The sequence below is a fragment of the Crinia signifera genome, chromosome 19 (assembly GCF_055691185.1).
Source record: "Crinia signifera chromosome 19, ASM5569118v1, whole genome shotgun sequence".
Taxonomy (NCBI): Eukaryota; Metazoa; Chordata; class Amphibia; order Anura; family Myobatrachidae; genus Crinia; species Crinia signifera.
Window position 1 is genome coordinate 91,022,865 of NC_139226.1, and position 14,030 is coordinate 91,036,894.

A 14,030-nucleotide genomic window follows, 5' to 3' on the forward strand; every position below is an offset into this window, starting at 1 on the left:
GTAAATAACAATAATCCAAAGAAAGAGCAGTGACCAGTCACTGCTCTGCACCTTGAAAACGTTGGTTTAACCTTTGCACCTTAAATTGTTTATATAAAAGATACTATTTCACCAAGTCTCCGAGTGCCGCCATCTCTCTTTAGATTATATAGAAATATATCTATATAAGAGAGAGAGAGAGAGAGAGAGAGAGAGAGAGAGAATTATAATTGAAGGAAAATAGGCGGCAAAGTGTCATATCCCCTTCCTCAGAACATCCCTAAGGAGGGCACCCAAGCCAGACACCCAGATTTGGGATATCAGAGTGCTGAGGACTGCATTATTTATGTATATGTATAGAGCTCTGACTTCTTAACATTTATTAATACTTATTAACATTTTAGTTTTTGCACTGGTATTCTGCTCTGGGCTTTCTGGCTCATGCTGAATTGTGGGGTTCCCCAACTCGCACCTAGATATAGCAAAAGGGATCCCCAGTACTCAGAGAAGCCTTAATGTATGCTTACCCATATAGTTGAAAAGGCACTCCAAGACACCCCTGGAGGGAGAATAAATTAGTGTGCCGAGCGTAGCGAGGCACCGGGCCTGCTGCGTGGCGAGCGCAGCGAGCCCGCAAGGGGGGGCGATCCACGTCCCCCCCTTGTCGGCATTTCGGCTGTCGGGATTCCGGCGTCGGGATTCTGAACGCAGGGATCCCGACCGCCGGGATTCAGTACTGAATCCGTTGAAAATATATGTAACCAAGATCTCTGAATCCTACAACCATGTGGTTCTAGATACTGTATCATTTGGGGGAAACAATGTGTTTTTTCTTAGTCAGAATTATCTTATTAAAAGGTATATTTTATTGTATTCAATTTCTTCTCCCTTTTGGTGCACCACACCGAGACAAACCAATACCTATCCCCCTCTAATTGTACATTCAATTTGTCCGTGGTAGCACACCCCTGTATTCCGTATATATTAACTATATGTATCATCTCATACGAAACAGGGGGTCACCCTACTTATAATACCCATTTCTCTGCTTTGTTCTGTGCTATTGACTCCCAAAACACCCCCATGCCCTAGGCATAGAGAAATCAACCAGCGAGTGTAATAATCACATTGTTTTAGTATCTAAGCCTTCGGGTGCTTTAAGATTCTGCAATGACTTCAATAAATTAAATCAAGTTTCTTGCTTTGATGTGTACCCTATGCCCCGAACAGCCTTATCTACCCCGGAGGGCTTATTCCAGTATAAAGTATTCCCATTTGGTGTACATGGTGCCCCAGCAACCTGCCAGAGAGCTATGAAGGGGGAGCAACCTGTGGTTTCCTGGTATTATGCAGGAGAAGCAGCCTGTGGAGTCCCGGTGTTATGCAGGGGGAGCAGCCTGTGGTGTCCTGTATGCAGGGGAGTAGCCTGTGGTATCCTTCATATTAAACAGGGGGAGCAGCCTGTGGTGTCCTGGTAATATGCAGGGGGAGCAGCCTACAGTGTCCTGCTATTATGCAGGGGGTGCAGCCTGTGGTGTCCTGGTATTATCCTCTGTCTTGGCTGTAAATTACTGCCCAGAGAGTATTCAGCTGTAGTGCTTTGCAATTAAGTGGGCAGTGGAGTCCTTAAAATATTATTTGTTGGGATGAAAGTATGTATTGGTCACAGACCATGCACTCTTGCAAAGGATGCACATGAACAAAGAGGTGAATGCTTGTGTGACCCGTTGGTTTTTGGCCTTACAGCTAATTAAGTCAGGAGGCGAAGTCCCCTGTGACGAAACACATTGAGGGCATGTTTCCAGTGATGCTGAGAACCGGCTGGTCTTGTCCCAAGCTGTGGTGGTACTGCTGTGCTGCCATAGAGCCACTTGCCGGTGCCTTGGAAATATCCGCTTGCTGCCGTACAGACGTTGGTGACTGAACTGTTTGTTCATCTTTTGAAACTTAAGTGTATGTGAGCTTTTATTGCATTAGTAAAGTGTTTATTTACCATATGCTCATGCTTGCACCTCCTCTATTTCTCTTTGCATATATACAGTATATATCTATATATATCCATATCTACATATATCTATATATATATATAGTATACCATGGGGTGGCACTCCTGGATAGCTGGGCCGGCGGCAAGTGTTGTGAAGATCTGGTGCCTTCCTATGAGATGGTCGGAGTAGACCACTCAGTGTGTAGCAAGTAGGGTGGTGGTGGCACTCAGAAAGAATCAGGCAGGACAACAAGCGGTGTGGGGACCAACGTTTCAAGGCCCTTAGGCCTTTTTATCAAGGTGCTAAAATGAGAACGAGTGGTCGCATTGGGCCGGTATGCAGCGGTATGGAATATCGGCACTTAATTTCCACTGAACAGGAAGTGGTTTTTTTTATTATTTAAAAGAACTGAGCAGCAGGAGGCAGATGGAGTGGCCATCCTACTACTCTGTCCCTGCTTCCCCTGGAGCCCGTCCATACCCACCCTGTGTTCCTCTCTCTCAACCAGAGTCCTCACCCTCCCAAGACCCAGACCTAATCCTCCCCACCCACCCAGAGTCCTCGCCCAAAGAGTCTTCATACACCCACCCACCAAGTCCTCGCCCAAAGAGTCCTCTCCAAGCCACCCACCTTGAGACCTCAACCCACCCTGAGTCCTCTCCTTCCTCCCTCCGGCCATCCACCCACCCTGAGTCCTCACCCACACACCCTGCCACCCTGTGTCCTTTCCCTCCCTCCCAGACCCTGAGTCCTCTCCAGCCCAACCACCCACCCTTTCCCTTTCCTCTCACCCACCCACCCTGAGTCCTCTTCCTCCCACCCATCTACCCACCATGAGTCCTTTCTCAGCCACCCTGAGTCCTCTCCCACCCTGAGTTCTCTCTCAGCCACCCTGAGTCCTCTCTCTCCCAATCTGTGTCCTCTCCCAATCTGTGTCCTCTCCCAATCTGCTTCCCTCTATCTCATGCTGTGTTCCTCTTACCCTGTGTTCCTCTCTCTCACCCTGAGTCCTCTCCCAGCCTGTGTCCCTCTCTCTAACCCTGCGTCCCACTCTCCCACCCTGCATCCCTCTCTTTCACCCTGTGTCCTCTCCCAACCTGCTTCCCTCTCTCTCACTTTAAGTACTCTCCCATCCTGCATCCCCCTTTTCACACAGTGCCCCTGTCCCCCTTAGTTTTTTCTCCACAATGTGTCCTCCCTCTCATCCATTGGGCACGATGTACTAAAGAAAAAATGCAGTGAAAACCTGTTTTCTGTGTTTTTACCATATTTTTAAATGTACTAATGCTCCTCTAGGTGGGTTTTTGCTGCGGAAGGTTACGCCAGCTCTAGCTTGCATAACCCCATAGAAGTTTATGGCTCCTATCCACAGCTGTGTGAGGGATCCGATACGGAACTCTCCCAGCATGACCCAAATGTGCATACACAGAGGCTGTACAGGCAGCGGCAGGGATCGCAAAGGGCAGCACTTATCGGGAGTGCTGCCCTTTGAGTTGCTCATCACATATGTCAGAACATATGCGATAAGCAACGGGGCGATGGGTGGCGGGATGTACCGCCACTGGTTTGTACATCCCACCCACTGTCTCTTAAAAACACAGCCCTTGTGATTGACCACTCCCCCATTTCAGCATGCACACCTTCACTTTCTCTCCGTTTGTCCCCCTTTCCCCCTGCTTTCCCCCCCTCTCACGCTGCATCCCCTCTCAATCTGCTTCCTTTTCAACCTGTTTCCCTCTCTCTCGCCCCAAGTTCTCTCCTAACCTGCTTCCCCCTTTTCACCTAGTGCTTCTGTCCCCCTCAGTCCTTTATCCACTATGTGTCCTCCCTCTCATCCATTGTCTTTTAAAAACACGGCCCTTGTGATTGACCAAGTCACTATTTTGGCGTGCACACCTTTGCTTTATCTTCCTGTTTCCCCACTCTCACCTGCCCCCCCATGACTCTGCATCCCCCTCTCACTCTGCATCCCCTCTCTTACCCTGCATTCCCCCTCTCGCCCTGCGTCATCTCCCACCCTGTGTCCCCCATCTCAGCCTGTGTCCTCTCCCAGTCTGCACCCTCTCACCTTGCATCCCCCTCTCAACCTTCATCCTCTCCCACCTTGCATCTCCCCTCTCACCCTGCACCCTCCTCTCAGCCTGCGTTACCTCCCCACTCACCCTGCGTCCTCTCTCAACCTGCACCCCCCTCTCAGCCTGCTTGCTCTTGCAAAACAGACGTGAGTGAGTCCGCACACAAAAATTCTTGCTCATGAGCGTTTTGGTTAGTATTATATTGTAAACCAACATACAGTCATCGTGGCTATTAATGCCTATTAAGAAGGTTGGTGGTGCTCCCAGTATAAGTTCAGAAAAAAACTCAATTTTAAGGGATTGGGGTTCTTGCAAGAGAGATGCAAGAGAAAAAGGCTGATTAAGTCTTTTTGGGGCACTCTTTTATTGTTTAATTATTGTGTATATTTCTACATTTAAGATTTAACTTTTATTATGATATGCCTTAAAATTTTATGTGCCCTGTCAAATAAGACACACGTCGGTCCTATTGACAGACAAAAATACACATATCCCCAGTTTATTCCTGAGGTCATTGAATTCCGATCTGTATCAAAAATTATTATTCCTACACCAGAAGGTGTTTTGCCTAATTGGCACAAAACAGATCTACATGAATTAATAAAATTATTGGTGATTACCCAGTTAGCGAAATTGGTGTTTTTACATCAATATTTTTAGATAAAACAATTCCACATAATTGCGTGATACCCTGTATAAATATTCAGGGTTACCACTGCTCTCCTCCCAACATGGAAAAACGACACGCCCCTTAGTTGACTCCTATAAATAATAATGATTAGTATATTCTTTTGATTAAGTATGTAGAGTCTGGGGTTTATGTCACCACACTGTTATTCCAAACACTGATTGTTGTTTGATACTCTGAACAATTGTGACACTGTTGCCTTTCTTCAAAATTCTGTGTGTTTCATACAATGTTTCAATTTGGTTGGTATATAGAAAGAACAGGGGAAAGGTGCACTTTCTCTTGTGCTGGGTCCTTTCTCCTCTCCAGTATCATGTAAGATTACATCAGATACCGGGTAAGAGTTAGATCCCTCCGTCCTATGTGCACTAAGGTATAGGTATAAAGTGGTGTGATAATTCTCCTTGGACCAAAATAATCCTGCTCAGATTGTCCCTGTTGCAATAAATGCAGTGCAGAGAGTACAAACGGCTGGTTTGGCCCAAACAGGTTACACTGAACCACGATTGTAATAGAGGAGTTCAAAAAGGGAGCGTATGCACCTCTTCAGGAGATAAAGAGGTTTGGGATATTCTCACAGACCTTTATTCTGCTGTCTGGCATTTGTTATATTCCACACATAGAATGTCAGATGAGAGATATCGGCTGGTGTCACCCAAACAGAAAAACATAGGTAGCGGTCCTCTGCTGTTCTGACAATTGGTAGCAGACGCTAGGCCTGATGCTAGTGCATTTGCAGGGCATGCGTCTGTTCCTGTCAGAATGAGAGAGACTACTGAGTAAAGAAAGTTTATAGATTATATCTGAACAGAGTGATGCTTCTTTTCAACACAATTGTGGATTGATACGTGTATGTTATATCTGAGTCATAATCACTCAGACATAATGGTCGACATGCAAACAGTGTCGGCTTTTATTTTCAACAAAGAAAGTGTTTTTCTGAGGCATATAAATATCCTGCAGTAAAGACTTCTTTTTAAGGTGCAGCTTTAAACATTACATTCAATTTTGTTTTTGAACACAGTAGTTGACATGTGTCGATTTTATGAATGAGAAAAAGTTTGTTTTATATATATTCAATATATTCTCAGGTCTGTGTACATAGTTACCCAATATTCGAAAGTTGTATCTTGCTGCTAGTATAACCACAAATCACATCAACAATTTGTTTCTAGACAGTTATTTATGCAAACTTTTTCTATGTTGATTAACTCACTGAAACAATTGCAATCACTAATTATATGTATATACAGTTTTTAGCCTTAGGCACAATGGTCGACATGCAGTCAGTGTCGACTTGTTATGTAAAAAAGATTGTAAAAATCTTGTGCAGAAAACTTAAGCTGTGTTATACGTTATATATTGTTGCTAATACATCAGGAGCACATATTTTTGATCATCATTGAAAGTAACCTTTGCTGTTTCTCTAGATAGGAGCCATACTTTCTACAGATAATTTAGGCCCTTATTCTGTATCGGACGGTACGGCCCGCGTGCGGCCGTACCGCCGATGTTTTGAGTCTGCACATGCGCAGAGGTCAATCTGCGCATGTGCAGCCCCATTCGCCGCAGACGTATTTCGTCCGCCGCAAAGGGGGCGTATAGGGGCGTGAGGGGCTTCATACCCTCATTTCCCTATGTATACGCCCCGCGTTTCATGGGCGTTCCCATGCAAACGCGGGGCGTATGCATGCTAATCAGGGTATGACGCCACTGATGGGGGCGGAAAGCTGACGTCGCCGGATGTCAGCTCTCAGCCCCCATACAAGCTATCACACGGACGATTGTCCGTGTGGTCTCAGCTTGCGGGAGCTGCTGTGGCGTGCGGCCCTGCCTTCGATGGTCGACGACCATCGAATGCAGGGGGCAGCTCCCACCATGGTGGAGGCGTACGCCCCACCATTTTTATGCGGATCGCCAGCCGTCCGTGTACGGACGGCCGTGGCGATCCGTCTCGTGGGCGGGGATTGGTTTGTGCGGCCGGAGCACCGTGTGCGGCTCCGGCCGCACCAACCAGAATAAGGGCCTTAGGGAGGAGATAGCGCTACAGCAGCAGCTGCCACATATGGTTTTAAAGTCCTGTGTAGAAAACTTTAAGCTGTGTTATACATTTACAAAGCACACATTTTGGACTAAATATGACAGTGACTATTACTGATTCTTTAATAAGAATCACACTTTCCACAAAATTTTTTTGCTTGCTCTTGCACCCTGCATCCTTCTCTCTCACCCTGCATCCCTCGTCTCACCCAGTGCCCCTGTCCCCCTCAGTCCTTCCTTTACTATGTGTCCTCCCTCTCTGCCAGCTCCTGGCGGAGGGGAGCTCCTGGAAGCCATGATCCTCCATTTTTATTTTATTTTAAGTACAGTGCGCCAGTAAACCCCTGGGGCCAGGCAAAGAGCATGTAAACCCTTACCACCGGGCACTGGAATCTACCCTGGGCAATGAGTATGTCATCATTTTATGGGAACAAGCAGGATATCCTCATGGCAATGAGAATGTAAGTACTGGCAACTACCATGTAGGTAAGTGTCACTTCTGTGGCAAAATGCATAATGGGCATTTTGGTGTGTGGCATAATGCAAAATGGGCAAAATGTGTAATGGGCATTAAGCTGTGGGGCATAATGCATAATGGACGTAATGTGTAGTGGGCATTTTGCTGTGGGGCATAATGTATAATGGGCATTAAGCTTTGGGACATAATGTGTAATGGGCATTACGGTGTGTGGCATATTGTGTAAGGGGCATTACGGCTTGTTTTTCTGCTAATCCACACCCAGTATAACAAGGCCACACACCCTATATTTAGCTACACCCCTTTTACGGTGCATGCCCCAAATTATGTATGGGGAGGGTCCATTTTTATTTGTTCGCACTGGGAGACAATTGCCTACAAACAGCCGTGGTTGAAGTATGAAAAAGTCCAAAAAAGTTTAAAAATTGTGGAAAAAAAACATGTAAACCTTTTGAATGTCAACCTTTTAAATGCCGACCTTTCACCATGTAGACCCTGTCATCCTTTTGGCCCTTTCGACCTGTTGCATGTCGACTTTTGGTCAATGTCAACCTACTGATTGTCTATCCAGACAATGTAGATCTATCAACCGGATACACTTTCGCGCACCTGAGTGATATCACTAAACTGATTGAGCATCTGCTGGTATATATCACTCTAAAACTACTTGGCTCCAATATGCACAACATTTTAATGTACTGAAAACATTACAAATGAGGTGACCCAAGGACCTGATTTTGGTGTCATTTAATTAGAAATTAGATATTTGTAAGGCTTGATCATTTTATGTAATTATATTGAGATCAGAAGCAAATAATCAGTAATCACACTACAACATAAAATACTGGCTGATTAAATTATGTAAAGTTCTTGCCTATAAAGCTTACAATCTCGAAATCTAACATTTAAATTTTAGGTTACGACATTTACATTTTGCATTTCACAATATAACTAACATTATAATTGTCAATTTTACTGTCCATTTATTAGATATTATCATTACTGTGGTTTTATAATATCCAAACCTTAGTTTCTCTTTAATTATTTATGAATTTTTGATAAAATTTTACCGGTCTTAAAAACTTAAAACTTTCTCCATTCCAGACATTTTCTTGCTCATGTGTATTTTTTTTTTTTTTGTGGTCTAATCATAAAATGACCTCAAACTCATGTTTTGATTTTTTACTATTCTTCTGTCTCTTTGAGAGCCCTAAGACAGAAACTATTGCCATATTTTATAATATCACTGTTTATTGTGCTCTCTGATGTCTGAAGATATTCTACGTTAAGTCCGGCATCTGCAACAGCCTTTCTTAAAAAGTCCTCATCAATTGTTAAGATATTGAATGTACTGTCTCCAACTCTAAAATACTTTCCATTAAAGGAGCCAATCAGTATTAGACGGCCGCCCACTTTTATGAAGGAGGATAATTTTTTTAAATATTTGCAGAAAGAATCTTTATCCTTGCTAATATTTTGTAATAAGTATGCACTTAGTACACAGTCAGCTCTCTCCAATACAAAGGGATCTGTGGGGTTATCTTTGTCAAGATTACATAATTTAATGTATTTAATTTTTCCTCTTAGAATGTCTTCCTTTTCCGACCACTTTTCCCTGGAAAAAAAAAGAGATAAAAGTGTAATTAAAAGACACTTATATAAAACATTATGCATTTATACAGTGCATTATTATTATTGCAAAATTATTATTACAAGAAGGTATGCTTTTATGTGAGTTAATCTGTTAGATATCTGATCTAATATTGTTTTTGCTGATTTAAGGGTTGTTGGTATTCATTGTTTTGTTTTTGTCCTGCGAACAATTTCATTTACATAAAATTGTACTAGAAATACACTTTCTACACTACATTTGTGGATGAAAATATTATAAATTGATGCAATTTATAAGGTTGCTCTTATTTTGAGTCCCAGACACAATTAACATTTTAGAGAGAGATTTTTGTAGTTTGAGTTTTCATTTGTAATATTAATGCACCAGGCCTCACAGGAAATTGTAGACATTAAGGGGCAGATTTATTAAGCTTGGAGAAGAGATAAACTGGAGATAAAGCGGAGAAAAGGTAAAAGGAGATAAAGCACAGCCAATCAGCTCCCAACTGTCTTTTTAAAACACAGCTGATTGGCCGGTGCTTTATCTCCTTTTACCTTTTCTTCGCTTTATCTCTAGTTTATCTCTTCTCCAAGCTTAATAAATCTGCCCCTAAGTTCTAAAGAAATAGTAGCATTTTAAGAGATTAGGATACATAGTGGAATGGGTCCCCCCACTGTGCCAGTGGAAGGTGTCAAGTGTATCCTTGCAAGCAAGGGGGGACTGCTGTGACTCCAGTCCTGGGCCCAGACCAGACCGGGGGCCCAGGACAGGTATCTATCAGGTGCGGCCAGTACTACAGACACCAAAGGCCTCATTAAGCACACCAGGAGTTCAAAAAGGGGATGGGGAGCCCTGACTTTTTTGTTAGTCCTGGGGAGGATAGATTGGAGCAGAGAGAGTCATTAGTCAGGGATTCCACATAGAAGGAGATTAAAGTAGTCCAGTCTGGAGATGACCAGAGAGTGGATAATCCCAGGTGAGAAAGGATCTGATCCTGAAAATATTTTTGAGAAAAAAATGGCAGTTTTGTGAGAGGTGCTGAATGCAGGGCCGTCTTTTCGTATGGGCTTAATGGGCACTTGCCCAGGGGCCCCAGGTGTACAAGCTGCCCTTCCACCGGAAAATGACGAATATTAAGCCCACTCCATTATCCAACCCTCCCCTGCATATAGAACACCCCCTACCTCCCTGGAAGTCATTTACAAGGGACCCTTCATTCAGCTTAGTGCCCCCTTCCACACGTTAGTGTTCACCCTCCCACCACCTGTGCAGTAAAGGAGTAATTAGCAGAAGTTACTGCTCCAGGTCCTACATGTTAAAGGGAAGATAGAGCACCCCCTGCCACCAGTGGGACATCAAAGCTGCTGCTTATAGCACCCCCCACCCCTAGGAGGGGAGAATGGGTAAGGGCCCGGTGCATTGCTTTGCCCAGGGGCCCACACTGCTGTTAAGATGGCCCTGGCTGAATGTGTGGTGTGAAGGCGATTGAGGAGTCAAGAAACTCTCCAATAATATATTATACAGTGTGTGTGTGTGAGTGTGTGTATGTGTAAACACGCTCATAACTTTCTCTTACTTACTGTATAATATATTAGTCAGAAGTTTGTGCACCATGTGGTGCCCTAATCACAGAGCATGCACTTACCAGTCACTTCCCAGTTCAGGAAAACTCTCTGAGAGCTCTTTCCAGTCATAAACTTTTTCTTCTTTATTTACCCATTTCTCCATTTCCTTAATGATGACATCCTGTACTTTGAGAACAGTAATTTCATTAAAATCTTCACAGATTGTCAACAAGTGGAAAATGTTAGGTCCAGTTGTAAAATCAATCACGACATCTCCTTAAAAATACAAAAAAATACAAAAATAAGAATATGAGAACAAAAACATTCATTTTTGTTACAAAATAAATAAAATTGGCATTGTAATAATCTTTGATTTTCATAATGTTTTCATTTACCTTAGCTTAGCAGGGGGTCCTGAGGGAGAAATGTTGGGGGAATTTACTAAGATGGGAGTTCTATTTCACATGGGATGTTGTTATAGGCAACCAATCAGAATCTACTTCTTATTTATTTTGCACCTACTAGAAAATTATATATATATATATATATATATATATATATATATATATATATATATATATATAATCAGAGTAAGAACAGGCGCTCCATAGTGCAGATAAAAGATATATTTATTGAAGACAGGGTAACATGTATAGGGATAGGGTCCCATTAATTGTAATACAACCCATGTAATATACCTCCTGAGTTGCCCCTGTGGCAAAAGATATGTCGGACAAACGAAGAGGGCACTAAAAATTCGTATTCTAGAACACTTTAGGAATATAAAGAATAAAATAAAAAATCATAGTGTACCCAGACATTTTTTAACATGCCAAAATGGGGAACCAGGAGGTATCAGATTTGTTGGCTTAGAGGTGGTGAATTTGGATATTAGAGGGGGTGACCGGGAGAAACAGTTACTGAAAAGGGAGTCATGGTGGATGTATCACTTGGCAACTCTATCACCAAGTGGTTTAAACGAGGGATTGGAGATCACTCCATTCCTAGGCTGACCCACACTGAAAATATTGCCATTCCTACCGGGGTCTTTACTTGGTTTTACCGAATCCAGTCATCTATTCATTTCATGAGATTTGCAATATGTTAACAGTTTGCATGTTCCTGTTAAAATGACGGGAGTCCACATGTACATATAGAGAGAGAAACAAGTAGTGATACAATGTGTATTTTAGACACCCTTTAGGAAAATCTCTCTGTTAATTGTTAAGGAAATCTTCGTATTCTTTGGGATAATTTAACTGGTATTCTTTGAGGAATATTTCGCATATATTTCTTAAAGAAAAACCTGTTTGCAACTGTATACAAAAGCGGCACCCGGGGAACACCGCTATAATTCTATAAAATTTTAAAATGTTTTGAAAAAGTTATCATATTGAGTTTCTTCTTTTGTAGATTGGGGAATGTTTTATAGAAATCTCTCCAAAGTCTAAATTGGAGAGTGTGTACAGACACCTATGAGGGTGGAAAGAAAATCGGTCCCCTTCACTTTAAGAATGTGAATTCACTCTAAGAATATATGTATATTTGAATGTGTTAAAGTGTGCTCAGTTTTACAAACATTGTTTTATATATTTTTTAATAAGTGTGCAACATGTATACCTATTTAATGTACCAAATGGTTCTTATTGTACTCATTTTCATTGAGTTGTATTTTTTATAAATATGTATGTATTTTTAATGGATTATTGTTAATACATGTATGATATGTTTGTATGTACAAGATAAGGCTTATAGTAAGCTGTGTGGCAAAGCTCCTTGAATGCTATTAATTTAAACAAATTGCAATCACCGACACCTGTGTATACTGGTGGAGGATAAAAGAGGCAACTGACCGTCGCTAGGCCAGCCCTCTGACGAAGTCGATGACGAAGCGCGTTGGAGCGTGGCCTAGCGACGTCAGTAAGAACTAAGGAGTCCGTGGTGGAAGCAGCGCCAAGGATTAAACGGTGCCGGGGACCAAATGCATGCTGATTGTGTCTGCGGTACCCTATACCGCCTGTTTAGGTTTGTGACCCTATCCCTATACATGTTACCCTGTCTTCAATAAATATATCTTTTATCTGCACTATGGAGCGCCTGTTCTTACTCTGATTTTAGATCTACCTACCTGTTTGGACACAGGAAAACAGAGCTGCCGGATTAAGGATCTAAGTGCATTCAAAGAGGCACAGGAGTTGGACTCTTTTCAGAGACTCTGGGAATATTTAATCCCTAAAAATTACCTTCACTTATTGCGCACTGTATGTATCCAGCTTTCCATATATATATATATATATATATATATATATATATATATATATATTTTTTTTTTTTCCACAAAAGGTAAACCATGCGCCACATAAAGGTATATGAGTCCAGTATAAAAGGAACCTCCAGGCAATTCACTTGGGGTTTTTTCAAACACAATAAGGACCAATGCGTCCCTGCAACAACCTTTTTCCAACAAGGAGCCTCTGGTATCCACAGAGGAGATTTCTAGGCAGCAAAAGAGAAGAAAAAGGTGCGCTCCATAGTGCATTAAAAGAGACAATTTATTGAGGAAATAAAACAATTCCCGGGTACAACAAGATAAAAGCATCGTACCAAATTGTAAAGCTCTGTGGACTGGCTACCACATAACATGTACATACAATCCAAGGCAAAACTGCTCACAGGTCCGGACCCTCTGGAACTCCCTTCAGAACGCTGCCAGGCTGGTTTGCCGTGCAGAGGACGGGGGAAGCCACCAGAGTAGAACGACACAGGAGGTAGTGAGATAGGTGAGCGACGTAAGCCACGCCCTGACGCGTTTCGTCACAAAGACTTCGTCAGAGGGCGCCCAGAGGGTCCGGACCTGTTCCAGAGGGTCCGGAGGGGAGTTCCAGAGGGTCCGGACCTGTGAGCAGTATTGCCTTGGATCGTATGTACATGTCATGTGGTAGCCAGTCCACAGAGCTTTACAATTTGGTACGAGGCTTTTATCTTGCTGTACCTGGGAATTGTTTTATTTCCTCAATAAATTGTCTCTTTTAATGCACTATGGAGCGCACCTTTTTCTTCTCTTTTGCTGCCTATATATATATATATATATATATATATATATATATATATATATATATATATATATATATAATCTGGTTGGTTGCCCATAGCAACAACCCATAAGAAATAAAACTCCCATCTTAGTAAATTTCCCCCGTTATGCTTTGCTTCTACTTAATAAACTTTCTGTCACAATTTCCAAGATGGTACACTTGGTACACTATTATATTCTCCCTCCACACCCTAGTTGATGGTAGGGGATGAAGTATTGCCTGTCAGCACATGTCAACTCATAAAAAGTGAAAAACCTATGTTGACCTTTTGATTGTTAACCTAGCCATTGAGGATCTAATGCTTGTGTCGACCTTCCACCAATGTCAACCTTAGGTATGTTGACCTATTTCAGGTGTCTACCTAAGCAATGTTGACCATCAGTGTGTCGTCATTTGGTTGGTCGACCCAATGACCCATACCACATCCAACAGTGAAGTAGAACAAGGTATTGACCACACTACACAGACTACTCTTATATATCAGACATACTGTATATGGTTAAAGACGGA

At 42.6% G+C, this 14,030-nt stretch overlaps 1 protein-coding gene across 1 annotated transcript in view; it reads right to left on the bottom strand.

Moving 5' to 3' along the window:
- Positions 1-7,729: 7,729 nt before the first annotated feature.
- Positions 7,730-14,030, bottom strand: part of LOC146041894 (nicotinamide N-methyltransferase-like) — a 32,380-nt gene continuing 26,079 nt past the window's right edge. Inside the window, exons 3-4 of the mRNA XM_083161754.1 lie at positions 10,506-10,701; positions 7,730-8,863 (exon numbers count right to left, since the gene is read on the bottom strand). Of these exons, the coding sequence (XP_083017880.1) occupies positions 8,434-8,863; positions 10,506-10,701 (626 nt within the window). The 3' untranslated portion in view covers positions 7,730-8,433. The remainder of the gene's footprint in view (positions 8,864-10,505; positions 10,702-14,030) is intronic.